The 23030-nt window shown below is 51.6% G+C and overlaps 2 protein-coding genes and 1 non-coding gene across 3 annotated transcripts in view; 1 reads left to right on the top strand and 2 right to left on the bottom strand.

The window, feature by feature from the left end:
* Window positions 1-1296: 1296 nt before the first annotated feature.
* TRNAR-UCG lies at window positions 1297-1369 on the bottom strand. Its single transcript has one exon. It is a non-coding gene; the product is annotated as a tRNA-Arg (tRNA).
* A 1276-nt stretch (window positions 1370-2645) lies between these two features.
* On the top strand, window positions 2646-19460 carry POLG (polymerase (DNA directed), gamma). Its single transcript, XM_006867169.1, has 22 exons — window positions 2646-3259; window positions 5925-6120; window positions 7373-7537; window positions 7638-7784; window positions 7937-8016; window positions 9581-9763; window positions 9856-10010; window positions 10135-10261; window positions 10666-10902; window positions 12313-12433; window positions 12636-12722; window positions 13009-13116; window positions 13518-13678; window positions 14416-14469; window positions 14571-14688; window positions 15101-15236; window positions 15342-15588; window positions 17033-17155; window positions 17284-17452; window positions 17566-17774; window positions 18726-18886; window positions 19384-19460. Exons 1-22 carry the CDS (start codon window positions 2646-2648, stop codon window positions 19458-19460), a joined length of 3675 nt encoding a protein of 1224 aa, XP_006867231.1.
* Window positions 19461-19734: 274 nt separating this feature from the next.
* Window positions 19735-23030, bottom strand: part of FANCI (Fanconi anemia, complementation group I) — a 112420-nt gene continuing 109124 nt past the window's right edge. Inside the window, 4 exon segments of the mRNA XM_006867126.1 lie at window positions 19735-19815; window positions 20688-20795; window positions 21038-21133; window positions 22715-22789. Of these exon segments, the coding sequence (XP_006867188.1) occupies window positions 19735-19815; window positions 20688-20795; window positions 21038-21133; window positions 22715-22789 (360 nt within the window).

Here is a 23030-nt window from a genome sequence, read left to right as displayed (position 1 = left end):
CTATTAGTGACCATATGCACAACAGAAGGAAGCACTGTCTAATTCAGCACAATCTTCACAATTGTGATGTTTGAGTCCATTGTTGTAGTACTGATGAGTGTAAATAGTATTTTGAAAAATCAGCAACCACTGTATTGTGTTATGAAAAATATATGATTATTGTGTGGCCGGATTCTTAGGTTCACATGCTAGATGTAGGAGAGTAGGAGAAATAAAAATGAAAATTGTCTGTCCCCTCAGAGACTTCCTGATTTAAACTGAGAGCCTCTCCTCCAGGAATTTTGTAAAAATGTCAGTGGTACAAGATTAAGTGTGAAACACAGGTTATAAAAAAGGTGTGTTTTGAGCTGATTCTGTTTGTTCCCTCCCACCCTCCCCCAAATAACAAGCATGCCAATAGACAAAACAAAACGCACTTAGGAAAACATATGGAAAATACACTTTAAAAATAAAGATAAGAAAAATGTATGGAAAGATCAAGACTCAGTGCTACGTCTGGGATTTCTCTGCTCATCCAGATGGGTGAGGCGCTGCTAGGACCAGAGGAGATACTTGGGTACTCCATTTCTGAAAAATACCCAAGTCAGTTTCTTAACTGAGTTCAAGTCAGGCTAGCATGGTGTCCTGGCACTGATGTTTTATGAGGTCAGATTTTCGTCCCTACTCAGCTGTGTGGTCTCCATTCTCTGAACCACCCTTTTGTCCTCTGTGCAGCTGGATTTCCAGGCGCCGATTCTACAGCGGAGGCACCGGGAGCAACAGGACATGGATATTGAGATTGGAGACCAGTGACGGAAGGGCGGGAGATGGGGAACGGAAGCGCCTGGGTAGGACAGTGGGCAGACTCGGGTTCAACGAAAAGCAGCGTTTTTGTCAAACTGAATTACTGGACATGAGAAGGGGCTTCTCTTCAGCAGTGAGACGTATCAATCGATTGGTGTTAAGTACCGTCGTGCCGGTTCCGACTCCTAGTGAATCCATATAGGGTTTCCAACCTGCTTATTGTATAGCGCCTCCCCAGGACTCGAACGTGTTTGAACCCAAGATTTCCATTCAGGATGCTGCCCATTCCCCTACTCTTCACCATCCTTTTAGGGGAACACAAGCCTAGTACATTTTGGAAATGTGCTCCAACGCCTACCGTAAGCACCCAGATTTCATTGGGGTTGACCTCGGCAACATTTGTACTTCATTACGGAGTAACCAGATTTCATTGGGGTGGACACCCGCAACATTTGTAGTTAGTAATTTTTCTTAACTAATGAATAAAGGAAAAAATCGCAGCTACCTCATAAGCGACCGCGGCAGGACTCGAACCTGCAATCTTCTGATCCGAAGTCAGACGCCTTATCCATTAGGCCACGCGGCCGTTAGGAGTACAGGCTTCTTTGGGCTGCCTAAAAAGTAGTGCTACCGCCCACCAGCTTGCTTGGGACCAACCCACTTTCTTCTTGAAAAGGGGAGATTGGCTATTGGTTCCCAGCACGCCGTAGGGAGAACCCATCCGGAAGTCTCTTCCCTCCCCCCGCGGAAGGATCGGTCCATTTGAGGCCCTCCTATTGGTCACGCCGGGAGCCTCCCGCCTGCCTCTCGGGTAGCCGCGGGACCTAGCGGGTCGCTGACGGGAAGTTGCGGCTGCCAGCGAGGCGAACTGGTCGTGTGGAGGCCACTTACCACTCCGAGGCTCCATAGGCCGCGCGGTGGGGGACGGCGTGTCGCCAGCTTGGGGTCTGGAGAGCCGCAGACTGGGAAGCACCGGGCGAACCGAGGTTTCCAGCGGGTTTGGCGCGGGGGAGGCCGGGTCGCTGAGCGGCGGCGCGGCCCCTCCCTCTCCAGTCAGGGAGCGAGGCCCAAGAGCAGGGCGGCGGCTCGTCCCAGGGCGCACCGCGGCGTCGCCGCCGGGCACGGGCGCGTGGGGGCCGCTGCTGCCGCCCCCTGCCAGGCGCCCTAGGCCCGCTGAGCCGCGGCCCGGGCGTGGGTGGGAGCCTTGGGGAGCGGCAAGCCTAGCTTGTGGGTTCGAGTCCCGGCGCTGGCACCTCTCAGCATTAGACCCTGGGGCCACGTAGGTGGTGGTCCTGGAGCCTACTGCCTGCCGCGCGACTTGTTCGCCCCGTGTCATCCAAACAGTCGTCGATTTGATGAGTACAATCCGTAATCCCATTTTATAGACTAGGAAAATGCGGCCTGCAGGGTTTGTCCAAGGTCACACAGTTTGTAGGAGCCAGGTCCGGAATTGAAACCCTTGCCCTCCTATCCCAGAGTCATAACCACCGCGTTCGGCTTACCCCGAGTTCTGTCACCTGCGTGAAGCTCAGTGGCCTCAGCAGGGGTACTGCGATTTCCCAAGGTTGTGTAAGGCTCCCCTAAAACACATACTTAAAGCTCCCGTTACAGTACGGGGTGCGGACACGCAATAAGTGCTCCTGGAGAGATGGCTATTCATGTAACATATGTAAGAAGTAACACATGGTATCCTTCTCCTTTAGGACTTGGGGCAGAAGGCAGGCATGGTCAGACCCATTTCACTGACTGGAAAACAGAGACAGGACGTGTCTCTCACCAAATCACTCAGTCAGTAAAAGCAGCCAAGCTGGAGCCCAAAGCCAGGTGTCCTGACTCCCAGCGGGGGGCTCCCTGCACCAATCATGAGTCGCCTGCTCTGGAGGAAGGTGGCTGGCGCCGTCGCACCAGGGCCGGGTCCAGCTCCAGGGCGCTGGGTCTCCAGCTCCGGCCCCGGCCCCGCCCCCAGCGACGGGCAGCCGCAGCCGCTGCAGCCGCCAGTGCCATCCTCGGAGGGCGGGCAGCAGCGGTACAACCCGCTGCACATCCAGATGCTCTCGAGAGGTCTGCACGAGCAAATCTTCGGGCGCGGCGTGGAGGTGGCCGGCGAGGCCGCGGTGCGCCGCAGCGTCGAGCACCTGCAGAGGCACGGGCTCTGGGGGCAGCCGGCCACGCCCTTGCCCGACGTGGAGCTTTGCCTCCCGCCCCTCTACGGGGGCGACCTGGACCAGCATTTCCGCCTCCTGGCCCAGAAGCAGAGCCTGCCCTACTTGGAGGCGGCCAACTCGCTGTTGCAGGCCCAGCCGCCCCCCCAGCCCCGGAGCTGGGCCTGGGCGGAGGGCTGGACCCGGTACGGCCCCGAGGGGGAGGCCGTACCCGTGGCCATCCCCGAGGAGCGGGCCCTGGTGTTCGACGTGGAGGTCTGCTTGGCAGAGGGAACTTGCCCCACATTGGCGGTGGCCATATCCCCCTCGGCCTGGTAAGTGAGGCCTGGGGCTCGGGGACTAGCGTGTGTGGGAGCACCCGGTTATTAATAGCTTGGTTCGGTACACATTTACGCTGCTCCTGCTTTGTGCCAGGGCCTTGTCTAGGCACTGTGATGCTTGGCGCCTGCTCATGTGGAGCTCACTTTCTAGTGGGAGGCGCTAGAAAGGAGGCAATAAATGGTCACAGGAGTGTTGGACTTGAGACGGATGGGAAGTCACTTGAGATCACTACAATTGGGTGTCTTCGTTGCTTCATGAAAAGTTAACTCTGAAAAGACATTTGAACAGTTTCTGTTTGGGGATGCTGGTGGTTATTTTGGGCAGGAGAAATCTCCTTTTTGTGGGACTGTCCTAGGCAACACAAGACATTTAGCATTTCCAGCTTTACTCCCAAATGCCAGACCCAGTCTCCTTAACGTTTGCAGATGCCTCCTGGAGGAGAAGAAATAGGCTTCCTTCCCCCAGCTTCCCAAGTAGTTATTTTGGTCCCAAATAGATATATCCAATCTTTCTTCCCATTTAAAATAACTTCCTAAGTGCTACCCAAGTGTCTTTTTCAAACAACAGTGGCAGTATTGTTCAACTGCTATATGACAGATGCAAATAAGGCCCAGTGTCAACAGAGTCCTAAATCATTTCTTCCCTTCTTTATTCTTCATTCCAGGACTAACATACTATTTACAGCCTTAATGCTTTCAGACATGGCCAGCAAAAAGTTGGCAGTTTCTTTATTCTTATTGGAAGCTACATCTTTGTAAAGAAAGCTGCGAAATGTTAACTATGCAGTTGAAAATGATGAAAACATGGCTAAGTAGCTAAGGTAGGCATTGATGGCTGAAAAGAGCAAAACTAGATGAGTCCTCATTGATTCAGTGTCCGTTACAGTGAGAATCTACAGCACTTAAAATGATGTGACGTGATGGTCCAAGGAAAGGGAATAGTGGCCACCATTTAAGAAGGTAAAACAGGCCTTGGTGGCTATAAGAAAACGAGGAAACTTGCAACAAAAAAGATTTATCAGAAGTCCCCTTTTCTTTCCTTTCAGCCTTTGACCTCTCTCTCCTTCCTCTCCCTATCCTTCTTGTCCTGCTCTCATTCCCATTCCATCCTGACCAGTGGTACTGGGGCCATCGCTGCTTATTTTGCGTGGTGGCCACAGTCATTTCTGAGGCATGAGTTCACACTGGGTCTTTCCTCCTGGGAGTCCATGCTGAGTGGTGGTGGGTGCCGATGGTGCCCTTGAAGTAATTCACTTTCACCTGGGCATGTCCTTGCCCCGCAGCAGCATGGCGCTAGGTACCTGACAATCCACACTCGCCCATGGGGAGGGGAAGCCTTGGAAAGACCTGAATCTCCCAAAACCTGTTGGTCATCAGGCCATCAACATTCACCTAAGATTTATCTAAGATTTACAAGAGAGCTGCAGATATTAATGGCGTTGATTCCAACTTGCCTTAAATTTACCAAAGGAACTCGCAATTTGACTTTCGTCTGTCACAAATAAGTTTGTAGTAAGATGGCTTCATACACATACTGTGTATATGGCCTGTTTAGTGCAGCTAAAATCCCTGTCATTACCATATCCTCAAATACCTGATAATCTTCAGCTTTTCCCCCCCCCCCCCTTTGTTGATTTTAAGGTCTAGGGCTTTTTGACATGCTGGATTAAAAATGGGGAAGGAGGGTTCAGCTTGAGTCCCTGGGAGTATTCCCATGAGTTGGAATATGAACTAGATTTTGCCAGCTTTAAAACCAGCACTGCTTGGTATGCGGGTTGGGGGGCGGGGGGGCAAAGAAACGTGTTTGTTCGTTAAAACTATTGAGGACAGCTGAGCCCTCCCCCCGTGAGGGCTGTGCCTTTGCAGCTGCGGTGCCCACATGTGGGGCCTTGTCACTCATTTTGATACTGAGTGGGCCTTGACCCTTTGGAAAACCTGTGACTTAGAAGTGACCTTTCCTCAGTGGCCAGTTCACCATGCTTGACCTGTGGATCTTGAGCAAACTCCCAGCCTCTTCCTGAATCAGGTTGGGGCCCCCCCCCCCCAGCACTAGCATTTTCTCGCACATTCCTTCCATTCTAACCCTTGCCAGGTCCCTCAGGGTGGTTGCTCAGAGAGGCACGGCACCTTCTACAAGGTGTGTGACTTGGTTTTGTCCTTCATGATCTTCAGTGTTAGATGATTCATCCTGTACATGGGTGCAGCATTTGCCTTTTTTTTATTTTTGCCACTTTAAATTTTTCAAAACTCTCCACTCTGGGTTCTGAGGTAACAGTCTAGCTCTTCACTAGCACTTTGAACGTTAGCTGTTTTGTGCTGATAGACACGAGGGGTTGATAATGTTCATAAACACTTGAGAACCAAGCCCAGGCTGGGTGAACACAGGGCCTCCAGAGACGAGATGGCCCAGGTTAGCATGCCTGTATGGGACATCCAACACTTGGTTGCATTTTCATTTGTGGAAGTTTTAAAGTACAGAAGCTCTGATTGTTCCTTTCCTTCCGTCAACTCCTCATTTAGCCCTGTGACAGTTAGGAGCACCCCTTGGCCTCACTTGTGCATCCAGCTGCTATTGTGTAGAATCTGGCGTGTGGTGGGTATTGGGAAGTAGATATTTAATGCCTCCATGGTGAGCTTGCCTGCCTCTCATCTCCCTCAGGTATTCTTGGTGCAGCCGGCGGCTGGTGGAAGAGCGTTACTCTTGGACCAGCCGGCTATCGCCGGCTGATCTCATCCCCCTGGAGAGCCCTGCCAGTGCCAGCAGCACCCCCCAGCGGGATTGGCAGGAGCACTTAGTGGTGGGGCACAATGTTTGCTTTGACCGAGCCCACATCAGGGAGCAGTACCTGATCCAGGTAGGTCTGGCCTGGGGTGGGCCAGAAGTGGCGAGGGGACGGCATTACTCTTTCTGACCAGGAATCTGTCCACTTGGCAGCTGCTCTGGAACTGCCTGCTGCCTGTCTGGTACAGGACGCCTGAGTTGCCCCAGAGTTGTGGTACACCTGTAGTGCCATGTTGTAGCTCCATGTGGGTCTTTGGAGATTGAACCACATTCACAGCCAGAGCTCACACCCTGCCACAGCCACGGACCAGCAGCGTGAGCCCCCTAACAGCCCTGAGTCGCTCACATGTGTTGTTGCTGTTGCGAAGTGCCGTGGAGTCAGTTCTGACTTATAGCAACCCTGGATAGGGTTTCCGTGGAGTGGCTGGTGGGTTTGAATCACTGACCTTGTGATTAGCAGTGAAGTGCTTATCCTACAGCATGACACCAGGACTCCTGGTCTGCAGCACCCTCACAGTCGTTGCTACGTTTGAACACATTGTTGTAGCCACTGTGTCAATCCATCTTGTTGAGGGTCTTCCTCCTTTTCGCTGACCCTCTACTCTGCCAAGCATAACATGTTCAAAGTATGTGAGAAGGCCTGCCAGCCTCACTTCTAAGGAGCATTCTGACTGTACTGCTTCCAAGACAGATTTCTTTACTCTCTGGTGGTCTGTGTTGTTTTCAGTATTCCTCCTCAGCACTCTAATTAAAATGTGCCAGTGCTCTGGTCTTCCTTATTTATTGCCCAGTTTTCACCTGCATATGAAGCAATTGAAAAGCCCTTGGCTTGGGACAGGTGCACCTTAGTTCTCAAAATCACTTCCTTGCTTTATTTACTTGTGAAAAGAGGTCAGTAGCAGAAGCGTCTTCAGGATTGTTAGGGTCTCAACACTGCATCTCTGTGAAACCCTCCGAACTCTGTCTGGCATATAGTCACAGTACCTCTTATTGAAAAATGCTTCTCACTGTGTCCTCACAACAGCCTGGGGCAGGTGAGACACGTAGGGAGTGTGTCAGCAGCACTGACTGACTGCTGCCAGTGACGCTTGCCCCAGAGCTAACTGCTGGATGCTGGGGAGCACTTGTGTGTTGGAAGCAAGTCAGGCCTGCCCCTTCAGAGGTGGCTGGGATTTGAGAGGGTAGACCCCTCACACATCTAGGGGCAAGTGTGAGAAGTGTGACGGCTTGTGGAGGGCTGTATGAGAGCTGAGTGGGGGCTGGCACCACTGAAGCGGTGGTAGGCTGCGGCTCAGCTCAGCTGCTCCACTCCTCCTCTTCCTCAGGGCTCCCGCATGCGCTTCCTGGACACCATGAGCATGCACATGGCCATCTCAGGACTCAGTGGCTTCCAGCGCAGTCTGTGGATGGCTGCCAAGCAGGGCAAGCACAAGGCCCGGCATCTCACACAGAGAGGCCAGAAGTCCCAGAACAAAGCCAGGGGCCCGGCGGTGAGAGCACACTATGGGTGGCAGGAGTTGGCACTTGGGACTCCCACCTTTCTGGGCTGAGGCCAAGCCAGTCTGCTGTGCTACTTGCTGTGGTCCCCAGATCTCATCCTGGGATTGGCTGGACATCAGCAGTATCAACAACTTGGCGGACGTGCATCACCTGTATGTCGGGGGGCCTCCCCTAGAGAAGGAGCCGCGAGAACTGTTTGTCAAGGGCAGCATGAAGGACGTCCGGGAGAATTTCCAGGTACGGTACTGGAGCGCAGGCCTGTGGCAGGGCGGCGGGTGTGGCAGACCCAAGCTGAATCTTGGGAGCTCTAGCTGCCATCCTGACCCTGGGGCCTGGCGGTGGTAGTGGGAAGGCTGCCCACCCAGCGCCTTTCTGTCCCCTTGTGTCAGGACCTGATGCAGTACTGCGCCCGGGACGTGTGGGCCACCCGTGAGGTTTTCCAGCGGCAGCTGCCACTCTTCTTGGAAAGGTGAGAGGCCAGCGGGCAGGCCCTGGGGATCAGTGGGTTGTCGGTGCCTGGCCCACATCTGTCATCAGATAGCTAGGGTTCTTGCCCAGTCTGGAGACTTTTTCTAAGCTGATAAAATGGAGCTAAACTCTGTCCAGTCATGTGTACCTGGGCCCTGGAGAAGAGGGACCAAGGGCTTGTGCTGTGCTTTACGGGCATGGTCCTGGTTTCCCTAGCATGTTCTCTGTCCCCAGACCCTGAGCCCAGGGCTTCAAGTCCATCTGGCTGTGCTGGTTAGCATGTCAGTTTCACCAAAGGGTCAGAGACAGGAGTATCAGCCAGACCTAAGTCACATCTTGACTCTCTGTCCTACTTATTTGACCTTAGTCAGGTGACTTGGTTTTGTTGAGCCTCAGTGATTTGTCTGTGAAGCACATACAGACATTCCTACTATAGTTGTGACCTATGGCAGAATGGGGTCATTAGCATAGTGCTCTGCACGGAAGCATGTGGCAGCCATTTTCATCTTTGCCATAAGCAATTCCCACATTACTTCTAAGTGGAGTGTTAGAGATTGAATTGTGTTCTTCCCAAAATATGTAATCTTAACAGCTCTACCTATGAATGTAATTCTATTTGGGAATAAGGGTTTCTTTGTTGTGCTAATGAGGCCGTATCTGTGTAGGGTATGTCTTAAAACCTAACCACATTTGAGGTCTACAAAGAGCAGATTAGGCCCAGAGCACATTCCATGATGTCCCATGGAGATCTTGAGACCAGAGCACGCCAGAAGAACACAGGGAGAGTGAAACAAGCCTCCCCAGCCTCCCCCAGCCCCCAGCAGACAGCAGCTGCCCCTAGAGCTGGCATCCTGAATTCAGTCTTCTGGCCATCTACACCGTGAGAAAACGCGTGTCTGTTTGTTACACGTGACCCACTGGTGGGCTGTGATACTAAGACAGGTCAGGGTATTATTTCCATTTTATAGAGAAAGAACTGAGGGTTCTGAGAGATGAAGTAACTTGTTTAGGGGCCGTGCTAGGAAGGGGTTGGTTGGTTATGTTCCATTTTCATAGTGACCCTGTACAGGGTTTCCGAGGCTGTAAATCTTTACAGGAGCAGAAAGCCTCATCTTTCTCCCGCACAACAGCTGGTAGTTTAGAACTACTGACCTTGCGGTTCACAGCCCAGTTCGTAACCACTGTACTACCAGAACTTCTTAGGAAGGGGTGGTTGTTGTTGAGTGCCGTCGAGTCGATTCCCACCCCATAGTGAACCTATATAGGGTTTCCAAGGAGCAGCTGGTGAGCTTGAACTGCTGACCTTGCAGTTCAAACGGCTTTGCAGTCTGGCGCATTAACCCATAGCACCACACCAGGAAGAGGTAGAGCTGGTATTTAAACGCCTGTATGGCTATGGGTCGGAACCGACTCTATGGCACATAACAACAACAACAACAACAATGGCTGGCTTTAGAGATGTGCCTTGGGGTGGTTGAGTTGAGACTTAGCAAATTGGCTCAGGGATTGGACCCTGACCTTGCCTCCTGTGATCCCTCATAGCTGCTTCTGGGGTTTTCCCTCAGGTGTCCCCATCCAGTGACTCTGGCCGGCATGCTGGAGATGGGAGTCTCCTACCTGCCCGTCAACCAGAACTGGGAGCGATACTTAGCGGAGGCCCATAACACCTATGAGGAGCTTCAGCGGGAGATGAAGAAATCGCTGATGGACCTGGCCAATGACGCCTGCCAGCTACTCAGAGGAGAGAGGTATCCAGACCTGGGCACAGGAGGCACCAGGGGTCTGGGCAGAGGGTGGGCTGACTCCATCTGAGTCCTGCCTTGGTGGACTGGCTCTGTAGGTACAAAGAGGACCCCTGGCTCTGGGACCTGGAGTGGGACCTGCAAGAATTTAAGCAGAAGAAGTCAAAGAAGGTGAAGACGAAGGAGCCAGCTGCAGCCAGCAAGTGGCCCACCGCGGGGGCTGGGGCCCCTGGGGATCCCAAGGACCAGGAAGGTGGGGAGCACGGGTGGAAGGTGGGGCAGGGGTGATCCCTGGAAAGGTCCCAGGATCTTCTGGAGATGAGGTTGGTCTTGCTGAGAGCCCTTCCGCTGTTCTGACTCTTCCCTGACTCTGGCAGACCCTGGACCCCCCAGTGAGGAGGAGGAGTTTGAACGAGATGCTGCTGCCCGGGCCTGCTTGCAGCAGCTGAAGGCAAACACAGAGTTCCTGCCCAAGCGGTCCCAGCATCTTCCTGGACACCCTGGGTGAGCTCCTCGGGCCCTTGCTGTCTGGACTTAGGTTGGCCTCAGGTTTTGTGCCCTGGCCACCTCACTCACTGTCTCAGCCCTGGGGAACAGCCTGTGAGAACAAGTTCTGAAGACCCTGGTGTGTGTGTCTTTACAGCAGTAGGGGGTTCTGCTGGTGGGTCTGCTCCCTCCTCAGACTGGAGTCACCCTGGATGCAGTGGGACTTGGGAAGGGAGCCTGCCCTGTGCTAGGGTGGGCTTGTGCATCCTAGTTGCTGACTAGTCCTCTGGGGTTCCTCTGGAGTCTTTCCTTGTGAGGTCATTTGATTTCTTGTGCGGGGACTCTATGACTCCTGGCTGGAGCACCGCAGAGGGAGGCTTAGTGCTCTTCTCTCACACTGCTTTCTTCCTGGTGGGGTGTAGGTGGTACCGGAAGCTTTGCCCCCGGCTGGACGACCCTGAATGGACCCCAGGCCCCAGTCTCCTCAGCCTGCAGATGCGGCTCACACCCAAACTCATGGCTCTGACCTGGGACGGCTTCCCTCTGCACTACTCAGAGCTGCATGGCTGGGGCTACCTGGTGCCCGGGCGGCGGGACAACCTGACTCAGGGGCCAGTAGGCACCGCCCCAGGGTCAGTTGGGGTGGCCTGCCCCTACAGGTAAGTAAGGCTTGGGGAGGGACGGAGCCAGAGGGACCCCTTCCCCTTGCTGGAGAAACCCAGGCCTGTGGGAAGAACTTGGGTCCAGGAGTCGGGGTTCTCTTTCCTTTTTGATGCTGCCCTTTCCTCTGCCCTTAGAGCCCTGTGCCACCAGGTTGGGTGGGAGACACTCAGGTGGGAGGACTGGAGTCCTGCTCTTAGACCCAGTAGCACAGCTGTGGTTCGTGGACCAGGCAAGGGGGGAAGGCTGACAGAATTGGCAGGAAAGATGGGCGGGCTTTCTCTCTCCAGTGTAATCTGAGCACTAATTGTGAGCCAGGTCCTCCGTTACAAGCATTTGCTTTCCTTGCTTGTTTTTTTTTTTAACTGAAATATTTATTGTAGATCATCATCCCATAGCTTCTTTGCAAAAGACAAAGCTCTGAAAGGAAATCATTTCCTCTTGGGATATGTGAGCAGATCTGTTTGAACTACGTTGTCCATTCAATAGCAAACTGTCAGATGAATATGGAGAAGCCGTGTATACACAGTGCATATCCACAACACCCACCTGAAATTCAGCCCGAGACAGAATCGGCAATAGCCCATTATTATTTTTTATTTTTTATTTTTTTCCTGAAAAAGTGACTTTATAACTGTGAACTCTGTAGTGAATTATTAAAGGATGAACATGAAGCTGATGGCTGGGAACAATTAGGAGACAAACACTTTTTGCATTACTTTCAAAATCTCAGTATGATTTAACAAGGGTTAATTTCTGATAAGCATTTCCCACACAGGCTTGTTGCATTTTTAGCTAGAATTCTCCCAAGTTCTGTGGAACCAGTTGTATTTATGTATCTTGGTTGTCAACCAGGGACACTTATCCTTGCTTGTTTCTTGAGCAACCCCCACGAGGTAGGATGGTTATCTCATTTTACAGTTGACAAAACAAAGGCTGAAGGACTTTGACTTTTCTGAGATCACAAACCTTTTGACAGGCCGCTGTTGGGAGAAGCCATGATTCTGGCACTTGAAGTGGCCCAGAAGTGAGTGCAGGACAGCTTGAAACTTTTGTGGGATCTTTGGACAAAGGGACCGGAGCATCACTGGACCCTGGCTGGCCAGCCGCTCAGCTCCAGAACTTCTCTGGGGGTGGGGAATGGGGGGGGGGCGCAGCAGCTGGGGTATACTGATTTGAGGAGCTTGATATGATCAGACCCGGCCTCGGACCCCTGCCCGCTACCACTGTGCTATGTCACTTTGGATTTGTTGATCTTTGTCCACAAAGCAGGGCAGCTACTGCCCAGTGCTGCCTCCGAGCTGATTCTAATGATTAAACAAAAGTGTTTTGGAAGGTCTCCAGCAGGCTGCCTAGCCCAGGGCAGGCGCCCAGTAATGAGGCTGCTGCTATTGCTCCTCTTTGCCCAGAGCCATCCAGTCCCTGTACAGGAAGCACTGTCTCAAACAGGGGAAGCTGCAGCCAGAGCCCCAGGAGGCAGGCCTGGCCGAGGAGTTCCTGCTTACAGACAACAGCACCATGTGGCAGACGGTGAGCGCAGGCTCTCACCTGAGCCCTGGAGTGGGGGGTTGCTCCTCCTGGGGAAGGGTACATACAGGACACTGGGCATGCCAAAATGTTGATCACTCCAGGTTGGCCCTCGCTGTCTTGAGTGTCCTGTTGGGGGAGGGGTCTGATGGATTCATGGCAGCCCACCCTCTGCATCACTCCCTTGGTCCCCGGGCTTATCCAGGTGGAAGAACTGGGCTGCTTAGACCTGGAGGCCGAGGCCAAGATGGAGAGCTTCCAAGTAGCAGTGCCTGGTCAGCCTCCAGTTCTGGTGAGCGGGACATCTGTTCTGGGTGGGTGCTGGTCACCAGGGCCCTGCTGTTGACAGGTAGCTGTTCCTTCTAGAGAGGTCTAGGTCTTGAATTTGGAGATGTCACCTTGTCCTTGGGTGGCCCATACTGGTTGGAGGCAGGGAGGGGCTTTGAGACCTTATAATCATGTTACCATCTCTTAGCTCACCTGGTCAGTTTCAGGCCTGTGTCCCACCCCCTATCCCATGGCCCTCGCTGAATGCAGGTGCTGGATCAGGGCCTGATCTAGGTGTGTGGCCCCCACAGACTGCCCCTGGTGATCCAAACATCAGTCAGCCCGCCTATCACCACGGCAACGGTCCTTGTAACGATGTGAATGTCCCGGGTTGCTGGTTTTTCAAGCTGCCTCACAAGGTGTGTACCCTCGTTCCCACCTTGTCCTGGTGCCCTCACTGTGCACAAGGTCAGAGTGACTCAGACAGCAGTAGTGCGGCAGGGAACCATCTCAGGCAAATCTCTCAAGCTCTTTAAGCCTTGTTTTTCTGTAAATTGGGTGGTGAGGGGTGAGGGGCGTGGTGGCAGCACATTCAGTATGTGCTAGGTTCTGACTGCTAGCTGTTACACTGTGGGTGGGGAGCCAGCAGTGTTGTGTCTGTCCCACTGCCTGTCTGTGTGTAGGGGCTGCACCCAGGGATCTGCTCTTAGAGGGTTCAAGGCTCTGGGCCACGGGGGTGGGAGGAGCCCAGGTACACAGAATGTGGGTCCCCAGAGGTCTGACACGTGTCTGCAGCCCCTGTTGCCTTTGCCTTCTCCAGGATGGTAACAATTGCAACGTGGGCAGTCCCTTTGCCAAGGACTTCCTGCCCAAGATGGAAGACGGCACCCTGCAGGCTGGCCCAGGAGGTGCCAGTGGGCCCCGCGCCCTGGAAATCAACAAAATGATTTCTTTCTGGAGGAATGCCCATAAACGTATCAGGTGGGCACTCTGGGAGGACAGAGAACAGGCCTGTGATCCTGTCCAGGTGTCAGCAGCCTGGGGACTTCCTCCACCTCCCATCCAGGGATCCTGATGTGGCGTGGTCTAGAGGCCTGGCACCTTGTTGGTTTAGGTGCCACATGACCTTGGGCAAGTCTCCCTCTAGTTTCAGTTTCCCTGTTTATGCAAAAACAGTTGTATTTAGGAGTTGGGCAGGACCTCCCACTTCTCAGTGAGCCCCTGCCTGAGCCTTGGGGTGTGGCTGAAGACCATGAAGGGCTGGTGGCCCATAGCCCTGCTGGGGGCTGGGAGTGGGTCCTGTGGGTTGGGATGGTGAGTGGATGCATCTCGAGTCACTCCAATGTGGTGGTTGCCTGCACACTGCTTTGAGAAAGAAGAGTGCTGTGATGGGCTGGCCAAGTCGGCCCAAGTGTGGGGAGAGGCAGTGCTGGCTGATGTTGGACACTTCATGGATACCCAGAGGTGGAGCAGAAGCTGCCCATGAGGCCTGGTCTGTTCCCAGATCTCTAATGCTCCTGGCTGGTGTATTCTAGGGCACCAGGCCTTGGCTGAGCCAGGGCCCACCCTGAGTCAAGTCAGTAGGAAGAGGGTTGAGGCCGGGCCAGGAGCAGGGGGCACAACAGCTCTGAAGCTGGGCAGGTGAGGGCCATGGTGGGCTGGGGGGTGGAGTCTCTTCCCTTCCATTGTGCTGAGCATCAGCCTGTCTGTTCCCACAGTTCCCAGATGGTGGTGTGGCTACCCAGGTCAGCTCTGCCCCGTGCTGTGACCAGGTAGGGCCCGCTGAGTGGTCATGGGGACAGATAGTGAACAGAGTATGGTAGGCCCTAGGGGCCATGGCCAGATGCTGATGGGACTCATCTCTTCACCCCAGGCACCCTGACTTCGATGAGGAAGGTCACCTTGGGGCCATTCTGCCCCAGGTGGTGACTGCTGGCACCATCACCCGCCGGGCTGTGGAACCCACGTGGCTCACTGCCAGCAATGCCCGGGTACGTGACCGCTGCTCCTCTGGCCCCTGCTCCTCCTCTTGCCTGTCTCTGGAAATGGGATCTCGGTGGGCCTTTGAGGACATAGTGAAGAACCTTCAAGGGAATCCTAGAGCTTGATTTCAAATTGGGCTTCATTCTTACTACTTCAGCTAATGTGCTCTGGGCAGCCGTCCTCCACTGTACATGTAGAGGCCAGCAGGAGAGTCTTGTGGAGATTAAATGAGACTAGGGAGGTAGGGGCCAGGCGAGGAGTAGGGCTTACTGTCTGCCATCCCCGTGGGTGATATGTGGTCACCCCTGGAGCTGTGGAATTCGGGAGCAGTTAGCATTCTCATTCAGCTTTGGCTCCAGGAGCAGGGTAGAAGTGTCATTTGGGGGCCTTAGTGTAGGACCTGACCTTGTTCTCCCACAGCCTGACCGAGTTGGCAGTGAGTTGAAGGCCATGGTGCAGGCCCCACCTGGCTATGTCCTTGTGGGGGCTGATGTGGACTCACAGGAGCTGTGGATCGCAGCTGTGCTGGGAGATGCCCACTTTGCTGGCATGCATGGTGAGCAGGAGCCGGAGCTGGGTGGAGGCAGGCTGACCCCTTGGGGTTCATGTGGGCGGGAAGAATATGTGGGCGCCACCTTGCTCATTCCTGCCTTGTCCCCAGGTTGTACAGCCTTTGGGTGGATGACACTGCAGGGCAGAAAGAGCAGGGGCACCGACCTGCACAGTAAAACAGCCACCACAGTGGGCATCAACCGTGAGCATGCCAAGATCTTCAACTACGGCCGAATCTATGGGGCTGGGCAACCCTTTGCTGAGCGATTACTGATGCAGTTCAACCATCGACTCACACAGCAGGAGGCTGCCGAGAAGGCCCAGCAGATGTACGCTATCACCAAGGGCCTCCGCCGGTGAGGGTCCCTTCCCCATCCATGTCACCCCCCCAGGGCCTCAGGCCTGCTTTACTATTTACTGCTTCACTGTCCCCATCTTTTCTGCTTCTTGTCCATTACCTTAACCCTCACGTGACCCGTCTCCAGGGAGATGTCTTAGCACCAGGATGGCTTGTCCTTGCCATTGTGACATTTGTTTGTTCCTTGGCCCTAAACTCAGGTTAAAGCTGTATGCTGTCATGCAGTATAAACCAGAACTTCAAACCAGGTCTTTCCCGTTCAGGTGGAGCTGACAAAGCAAAACCAGAACAGACCTGAATTTGCAAAAATGTGGGTGTACCAGACGAGACCTGGAATGAGAACCAGTGATGCAGGCATTGTAAACTCAAATGTCCACCGGTCCTAAGAGGAAGTGAAACCGTCGGGTGTTAGATAGGAATGGAGGGGAAGGGGTTAATGCAAAGCTGTAGCATCTCGGATGGTTTTGTTCTATGGGGAAGCATCCCCAGGCTCCCAGCTTACTAGCCTAGCTCTAGAGTTTGTTGTCTCTGCCGGGGAAAGGCCTTGGTAGTAATACAGGTTGGGTATTCAGGGCCTTAGCTGACCCTGGGTGGGCAGATGTGTGAGGGATGAGGTACATTTATAGTTTCCAAAGTTAAATAAGTGATCAGTGGTGCAGAAGGGGTAGTAGTGTCCAGTGTAGGCAGGTGGGGCCTCAGCATGCAATGAGGTAGGGGTGGGAGGGCCTCATAACTGGGCTGGTAGAGGCCACAAGGCCAATGAGAGAAGTGAGGGTGAGGGTGAGCTTTCATTGGGAAGCAGTGTTTGGAGTAAAGGCACAGGAGTAGGGGGAAAGCACTGGTACCCTAGAGCACTAAGGTGCCAACCTGGTGGTAGTCCACGGTTTGGATGGAAGCTGTGAGTTTGGGGAGTGGGATTGGAGAGAAAGGCACACCTCATTCTCTGCTTCTACGCATCCCTTTGTTTTTATTTTACTCCTTGGAAACTTGTAAGCCAGTCACTTCGTGCCTTTATAGCCCCTCCCATTTTAGGTAGCCAGTGTCTTAAGTTGCCCATCCCTATCAACCCTGTATACAGAGGGGATAGGATTGATTTTGGATGTCTACACATCCCTGTGTGGTCACTTTAAGGCACAACCCATTTTTCCTCCCAGAATCTGGAGTGATGGTCTTTTGCAGGAACACAGGTCACCTGCTGGTCCTTGGGCAGTTGCATGTTTAAGGCACTTTAAGAACAGTGGTGGCTCTCTGCTGGAGTCTGTCCTGTAAGCTGCAGAGCGTGGGTACTTCAGCTGCTCCACACTTTTGCTTCCTCCTGTGAAGTAGACCCTGGGGGGGGGATCAGTCAGGCCCAGGACAACAGGAGCGAAGGAGTGTATGAGCATCTGAACTGAGGGCTCATCACTGAAGCGCCTCCCCTATGGGAATGACATTGCCCCCAGGTACCGGCTGTCAGATGAGGGCGAGTGGCTCGTGAGAGAGCTGGATATCTCTGTGGACAGGACTGAGGATGGCTGGGTTTCCCTGCAGGAGCTACGCAAGATCCAGAGAGAAGCTTCGAGAAAGTGAGAACCTTCTGTGTGTTGATGGAGGGGGGAGGGGTCCGAGTTAGTCCAGAAGAACTGGGATGCTACTGATTTTAGCTGAGATGCTAAAAGGCAAAAGCATGTCGTCTTTGTTCTTGATCACCCAGGTCACGCCGGAAGAAGTGGGAGGTGGTTGCTGAACGTGCGTGGATTGGGGGCACAGAGTCAGAAATGTTCAATAAGCTGGAAAGCATTGCCACGTCTGACACACCATGTACCCCGGTGCTGGGCTGTCGCATCAGCCGAGCCCTGGAGCCCTCAGCTGTCCAGGGGGAGGTATCTTGGCTACTCTTGAAGCATGGGGAGAGGGGTCCAAGGAGGGTAGGGCTCCCCCTAGGGTTCAGTGGAGTGTGGCAGGCCTCTCACCAGCCCCCCCCCCCCCCCCCCAGTTTATGACCAGCCGCGTGAACTGGGTGGTGCAGAGCTCTGCAGTGGACTACTTACACCTCATGCTTGTGGCCATGAAATGGCTGTTTGAGGAGTTTGGTATCGACGGGCGCTTCTGCATCAGCATCCACGATGAGGTTCGCTACTTAGTGCGGCAGGAGGATCGCTACCGCGCTGCCCTGGCTCTGCAGATCACCAACCTCCTGACCAGGTACGCAGGGCCCACTGCACACTCACATGTGGGGCTTCGGCCCATCTGAGCAGTCCTTACCTGTGAGCGTCCATCTCCCTAGAAATCAGTGTTTTCACGTGTATCTCTAATTTAAAAACGGAAATAGCTTGCCAAGCCCTAAAAAGACTGACCTCGACTTTTTAAAAAAGATTTCTTGAGTTTGAAAATCACATACACTAAGACTAGACTGCTGAGGTCAGGGACGTTGCTCCAGAGTTGTTTCCAAACTGTGCCCCCAAAGGAGCACACCTTTCTGCTTTGAAAGCAAATGACAGACTTTTTTTCAGTTTATTGAAAATTGAGCTATTTTTCCTTCTTCCATAAATGTCTTAAGTGCCAAAAGTTTGTTATTCTAACAGAACAGAGAACTTTGTGAATGGGAAAAATATAAATGTGACCTAAAAATGTTATATATATTTTATATATTGAGTTGTATTTTCTCGTAGTAAGATTTCTAGTTCATGTGGTTGAATTAAATGGTATTATAGTTCCCTATTGATGAACTCAACTAGTTTGGGAACCTGACCCTAGCCTGATGAATAGGTAAATAACAAATGTTTACAGTGCTCAGCACTGTTTCCATTGCCCTCCTCCTCATCTCCTGGGGGTCTGTTTAACAAAGCTACCAAGAAGTCCTCCTCTGTCTCCCTCAAACATTGGCCCAGTAATTGAAAGAGTTTTTTACATCAATAAAGTGAACTAAACTGTTAAAAACAAGTGTGTGTTGAGTCCATAATTGCGTTTGAGTGTCTCAGTGGGAGGCGTCCAGCCTCTCTAGATGCTGGATGGAGGGCAGACCTGCTGGGTCCTTGGACTCTCCTGCCTTAGTTGAGTCACACTCTGAGGGCTGCTTGGTGTCCCTGGAGAGATTGATGTTCCTTTGTCCACAGCGTGGGCATGCTTGTTGAGAGGTGACTGGGTTTCTTTCAGGTGCATGTTTGCCTACAAGCTGGGTCTGAATGACCTGCCTCAGTCAGTCGCCTTTTTCAGTACAGTCGATATTGACCAGTGCCTCAGGAAAGAAGTGACCATGGATTGTAAAACCCCTTCCAACCCAACTGGGATGGAAAGGAGATACGGGATTCCCCAGGGTGAGCACAATGCGTTTGTTCTTCATTATGCACAGGACGTAAGGGTGACTAGAACGTGAAGTTGGCCAACCTGATGTTTGCAGTATTCTAGATTATTTCAGTTCATAAGGTGCCCTGGGTTCAAAATGAACTTGTTCTTGTTCAGTCACCAAGGGATGTTTGTTTCTTGAAAGCTGCTCTTGGTAAATGATAGAAGAAGCTAGCGCTTTAACTATTCCATCTATACGTGTCCCCTCATCAATCACACCAGAGTAGTTTAAAGAAAATTTATTGTTTTAAATCAAAGTGCGTTCTTAGATTAAAAAGGAGGAGGCTTACTTTTACACAAAAGAAAACAGCCCGCCTCCCCGCCCACCCAAAATGTGACTTCATTATTTCTGGCAACTCCTCCCAGTCCCCCACCTTCATTTTGACCTTAACATTCAATTCTATTTTTACTTCAGAGCTCTGAGCTAGTTTTTAAGGGGGCATCCTAACCAATGTGCACTGTCTTTCAGGTGAAGCGCTGGATATTTACCAGATAGTTGAACTCACCAAAGGCTCCCTGGAAAAACGAAGCCAGCCTGGATCATAGCTCTGCCTGGAGTCTCTCTGTATTTGCTCCTGTGGAGCGTCATCGGGTGGTGCAGGCTCCCAAACTCAGGCTTCCAGCTGTGCTTTTGGCAAAAGGCTTGCCGAAGGCCAGCCATTTTCAGTAGCAGAACTTGCCAAGAACAATGAACTGATGGTGCGGTTGAGATGAATGGGTTCAGAACTAAAATGCCAACATTGGTGCAGGCTGTAGGACAAGGCGGCGGGGGCACTGTTGCTTGTCGGGCAAAAAGAAAAAAGAAGCCCCTAAGTTCGTATTAACTCAGGCATTTCATTTATTTTTTCCTTTTCTTCTTGGCTGGTTCTTGGCTCTGTCCCCTGTCCTCTGATGCAGTGACCTGGAACAGGAAAGAAGTGATGAAAAGTCTGCTCTGAGGCAGTGGAAATAAAAAAGCCAAACCTTCATCTTCTTGTCAAAGCTTGTGTTAGTCGTGCTTCCCCTTCCTGACTCCAGAAGGAGAGTGCTGAGGAAGGAAGGCAGTGCAACGTGCACTCCTTTAGACTTTTATACCTGCGGAGGTTCCAGGGCCACAGCCCCCCCTGCACACATTGTGCCACTGTGGCCAGGCGTGTGATCATCTAAAGAACATGTTCAAATGTTTTAAAAAGCAGAAATTTAGTGTTTTACCTAAACTACTTTTGAAATAAGGATGGGCCGTGAATTTGCTACCTCTATCTAGACAAACCTAAAGTGAATGTTTTAGGAGCTAGAGATACAGACATGGGACTCTGCTCCAAAGATGCTGCAGTGATGGAATGGGAGACGAGCAGGTAGATCTAAGGAGGAGGAGCAAAGCAAAGGGGAAAGGAGGGTAAGAAAGTCCATGGATGGAAGGAAGCCTTACATGAACTTACAGGGAGTGGCCCTACTTTGAAGAGGAATTAGATTGGATTCTAGTCTAATGCTGCCATATTTCAAAGATTTAAAAGTTCACAGTTAGACCCACAAGAAGACCTTTCCAGTCACTGCCCCCTCCCCGGGAATGTCTATAAACCTGGGCAACTTGGTGCAGCCTGTGCTCAAAAGTTTATAGCCCTTCTCTTAAAAGAGTTCTTTTTTTAAAAGTTTTGTCTTTGGCCCCCTTTCAAGCGGTCTCTTCTGCCAGTTTTCCCCCCTTCACTGATGTGTGGCTGTTCCCAATGGACTGAGCCACTGCCTAGGGAAGGCTGGTTGGGGCCTGCTGCTCTCCAGGCAGACGCACCAACTGACCTCTCCGGTTTCGTCATTCTCCTCCTCTTGAAAAACCATGTCCAAGATGTTCCCTTTGATCTTGAAGTCCCGTGAGGTGCTGAGCTTCATGTGCTGCATCAGGTTCACCTATAAGCATGAGAACACTCTCCGGTGGGCAGTTTACCTTGTCCTGCCTGGGGCCGTGCAAACCAGACTCTACCTCAGACAGACTCTCTAGTTCCTACTTAAAGTAGGCAGACTTGGTAGCAAAGGCATAGAAAAGGGTCAGAGTTTGGTCCCTACCCTGTCCCGCCCACAGTTGTGCTGCTTTGGTTTGTCAGTTCTCCCAAGAGGATATAGAAATGGTAGAAACCAGTAGTCTTGTTTACCTTAGACCTCTTAGAAAGGTGGATGAGAAATTTTTCATACTGTTCAATGGCAAAAATGAGGTTAGGGATTGGTTTGGTTTCTCGAAGGACTCTGGCCTATAGGGCAAAAGAAAAGAATCAAGACCAAAACTTAAGGTGCAGGGTGCTTCTGAGGACTGCAAAACTCTTAAATTGTCACTAGCAGAATAACTTACTCAATTTTATTTATACGCTGGTAACAGGAGTCCTGGTGTGGTGCTGTAGGATAAGCACTGGACTGGCAAAATGGGTTCAAATTAACTCCTTGGAAACTATACAGAGTCACTATGAGTTAGAATTGACGCGACGGCACTTAACGACACATCTAAGACTTAAGGAGCTTGTTGGTGTAAATGCTCTGCTGTTTATTGAAAAGTTGGTGGTTCAAACCTACCCAGCAGCCTTCATGAACGAAAGACCTGGTGATCCCTCCCTGTAAACACTGGCCTAGGAGCCCCGTGGGGCTCTTCTGTCATGTGGGGGTGCTATGAGTCAAAATCAGCTGACAGCAAATCACTAAACTCTTAACTTTCAGGTATTTGTTATTTAGAGACAGGATGAGTGTAGGGCCTCTTAGGCATGACAATCTTAAAACACCAGCCCATTCTGACAGCTTTCTAATCTGCAAAGGAGTCAACTGCTGGGATTATGCATCTCTCCCCAATTTGAATGGTAACTTCCAGACATTTCTTGTGAATACATGTTTTTATAAAAACACAAATAGAGACATTATACACATTGTTTTCATCCCCCCACACAAAGTATCTTTTTTTTTTCCCTCACAGTATCTTTACCAAATATCTTCTTTCTTTTCATGCCTGCATATGTTCTATAATTTTATTTAACCCAGTCTTACATGAATATTTTAGTTGCTTCTAATATTTCACTTTTGCAAGTAACTGCTGGGGCCATCCTTGTGCGGTTTCTGTATCTCAAAAGAATCGTTGCATTAGACTATCCTCAAATTCAGCACCTACTGACAAAATTGCCACCCCTCAAAAGAAGGCTGTACACAGGTGGGATCCAAAAATTTTGTGAAAAAAATATTAAAAAATGAGTTTTTTTCCCACAAACTTGAAACCTCCTTATATGTATGTGTGTATGTATGTCTGGCAACAGCTTTATTGAGCTATTATTCACATACCATACAATTCACTCATTTACAATGTATATAGGTTTCAGAGTTGTAATGCTATCACTAAACTCGATTTTAGAATATTTTTATATCTCCAGGAAGGAACCCACTAGCCACTAGTAGGCACCCTGTCTCTTCATCCCCACCAACTCTGATGGTGGCTATGTACTGTGGAGTCAGTTCCAACTCCAAGGGACCCTGTACAGGGTTTCCTAGGCAACTAGTCATCTACTTTTTGTCCTGCAAAATCCTTGCCATCAAAGTCAGTTCCAGCTCACAGGAAGCCTACAGGGCAGAGTAGGAGTGCTGCCCCCTAGGGGTTTCTGAGACGAACTCTCTACAGGAAGCCGACCGCCACATCTTTTTTCCTGATGTGAATCACGGCTTCCTTCACCCACTGTACCTCCTTTGCCTGGTCTGGACGTTGCATGTGAGTGGAAGCTTTTGGAACTGTGTCCTTACACTCAGCCTATGTTCAAGGCCCACCAGCAGGTACATTTCAGTCAGTGGCAGCAGCAGCTTACCATGGCTGTGGCAATGGCAGCACTTTTCTCCTTTTTCTTCTCTCCTGTAGATTTCAGGCTCTTATTTTTCTTGTTCTAAAGAAAAGAAACATTCATTCCTGAAGATTTTCCTACACAGCTAACAGGCTAGTGGGAACTTCCCTAAAAGGCAATTAAAACAGTACGGCAACTCTAAGGAACCCTGGTAGCATAGTGAATGAGCTGGGCTGCAAACCACAAAGTCAGCAGTTCGAATTTACCAGTTGCTCTGGTAGCGTAGTGGTTACGAATCAGGCTGCGAACCTTAAGGTCAGCGGTTCGAAACTACCAGCCGCTC

The sequence above is a fragment of the Chrysochloris asiatica genome, unplaced genomic scaffold (genome assembly GCF_000296735.1).
Source record: "Chrysochloris asiatica unplaced genomic scaffold, ChrAsi1.0 scaffold00101, whole genome shotgun sequence".
NCBI classification, from domain to species: Eukaryota; Metazoa; Chordata; class Mammalia; order Afrosoricida; family Chrysochloridae; genus Chrysochloris; species Chrysochloris asiatica.
Note: the sequence above shows the minus strand (reverse complement) of the source record. Positions and strands in the feature narration are given on the sequence as shown.

Coding starts and splice junctions, on each gene's coding strand:
- POLG (XM_006867169.1), top strand. CDS start 2,646: ATGAGTCGCCTGCTCTGGAGGAAGGTGGCTGGCGCCGTCGCACCAGGG. Junction 9,764..9,855: donor CAGCTACTCAGAGGAGAGAG/GTATCCAGACCT, acceptor CTGGCTCTGTAG/GTACAAAGAGGACCCCTGGC. Junction 17,453..17,565: donor CCTCAGCTGTCCAGGGGGAG/GTATCTTGGCTA, acceptor CCCCCCCCCCAG/TTTATGACCAGCCGCGTGAA.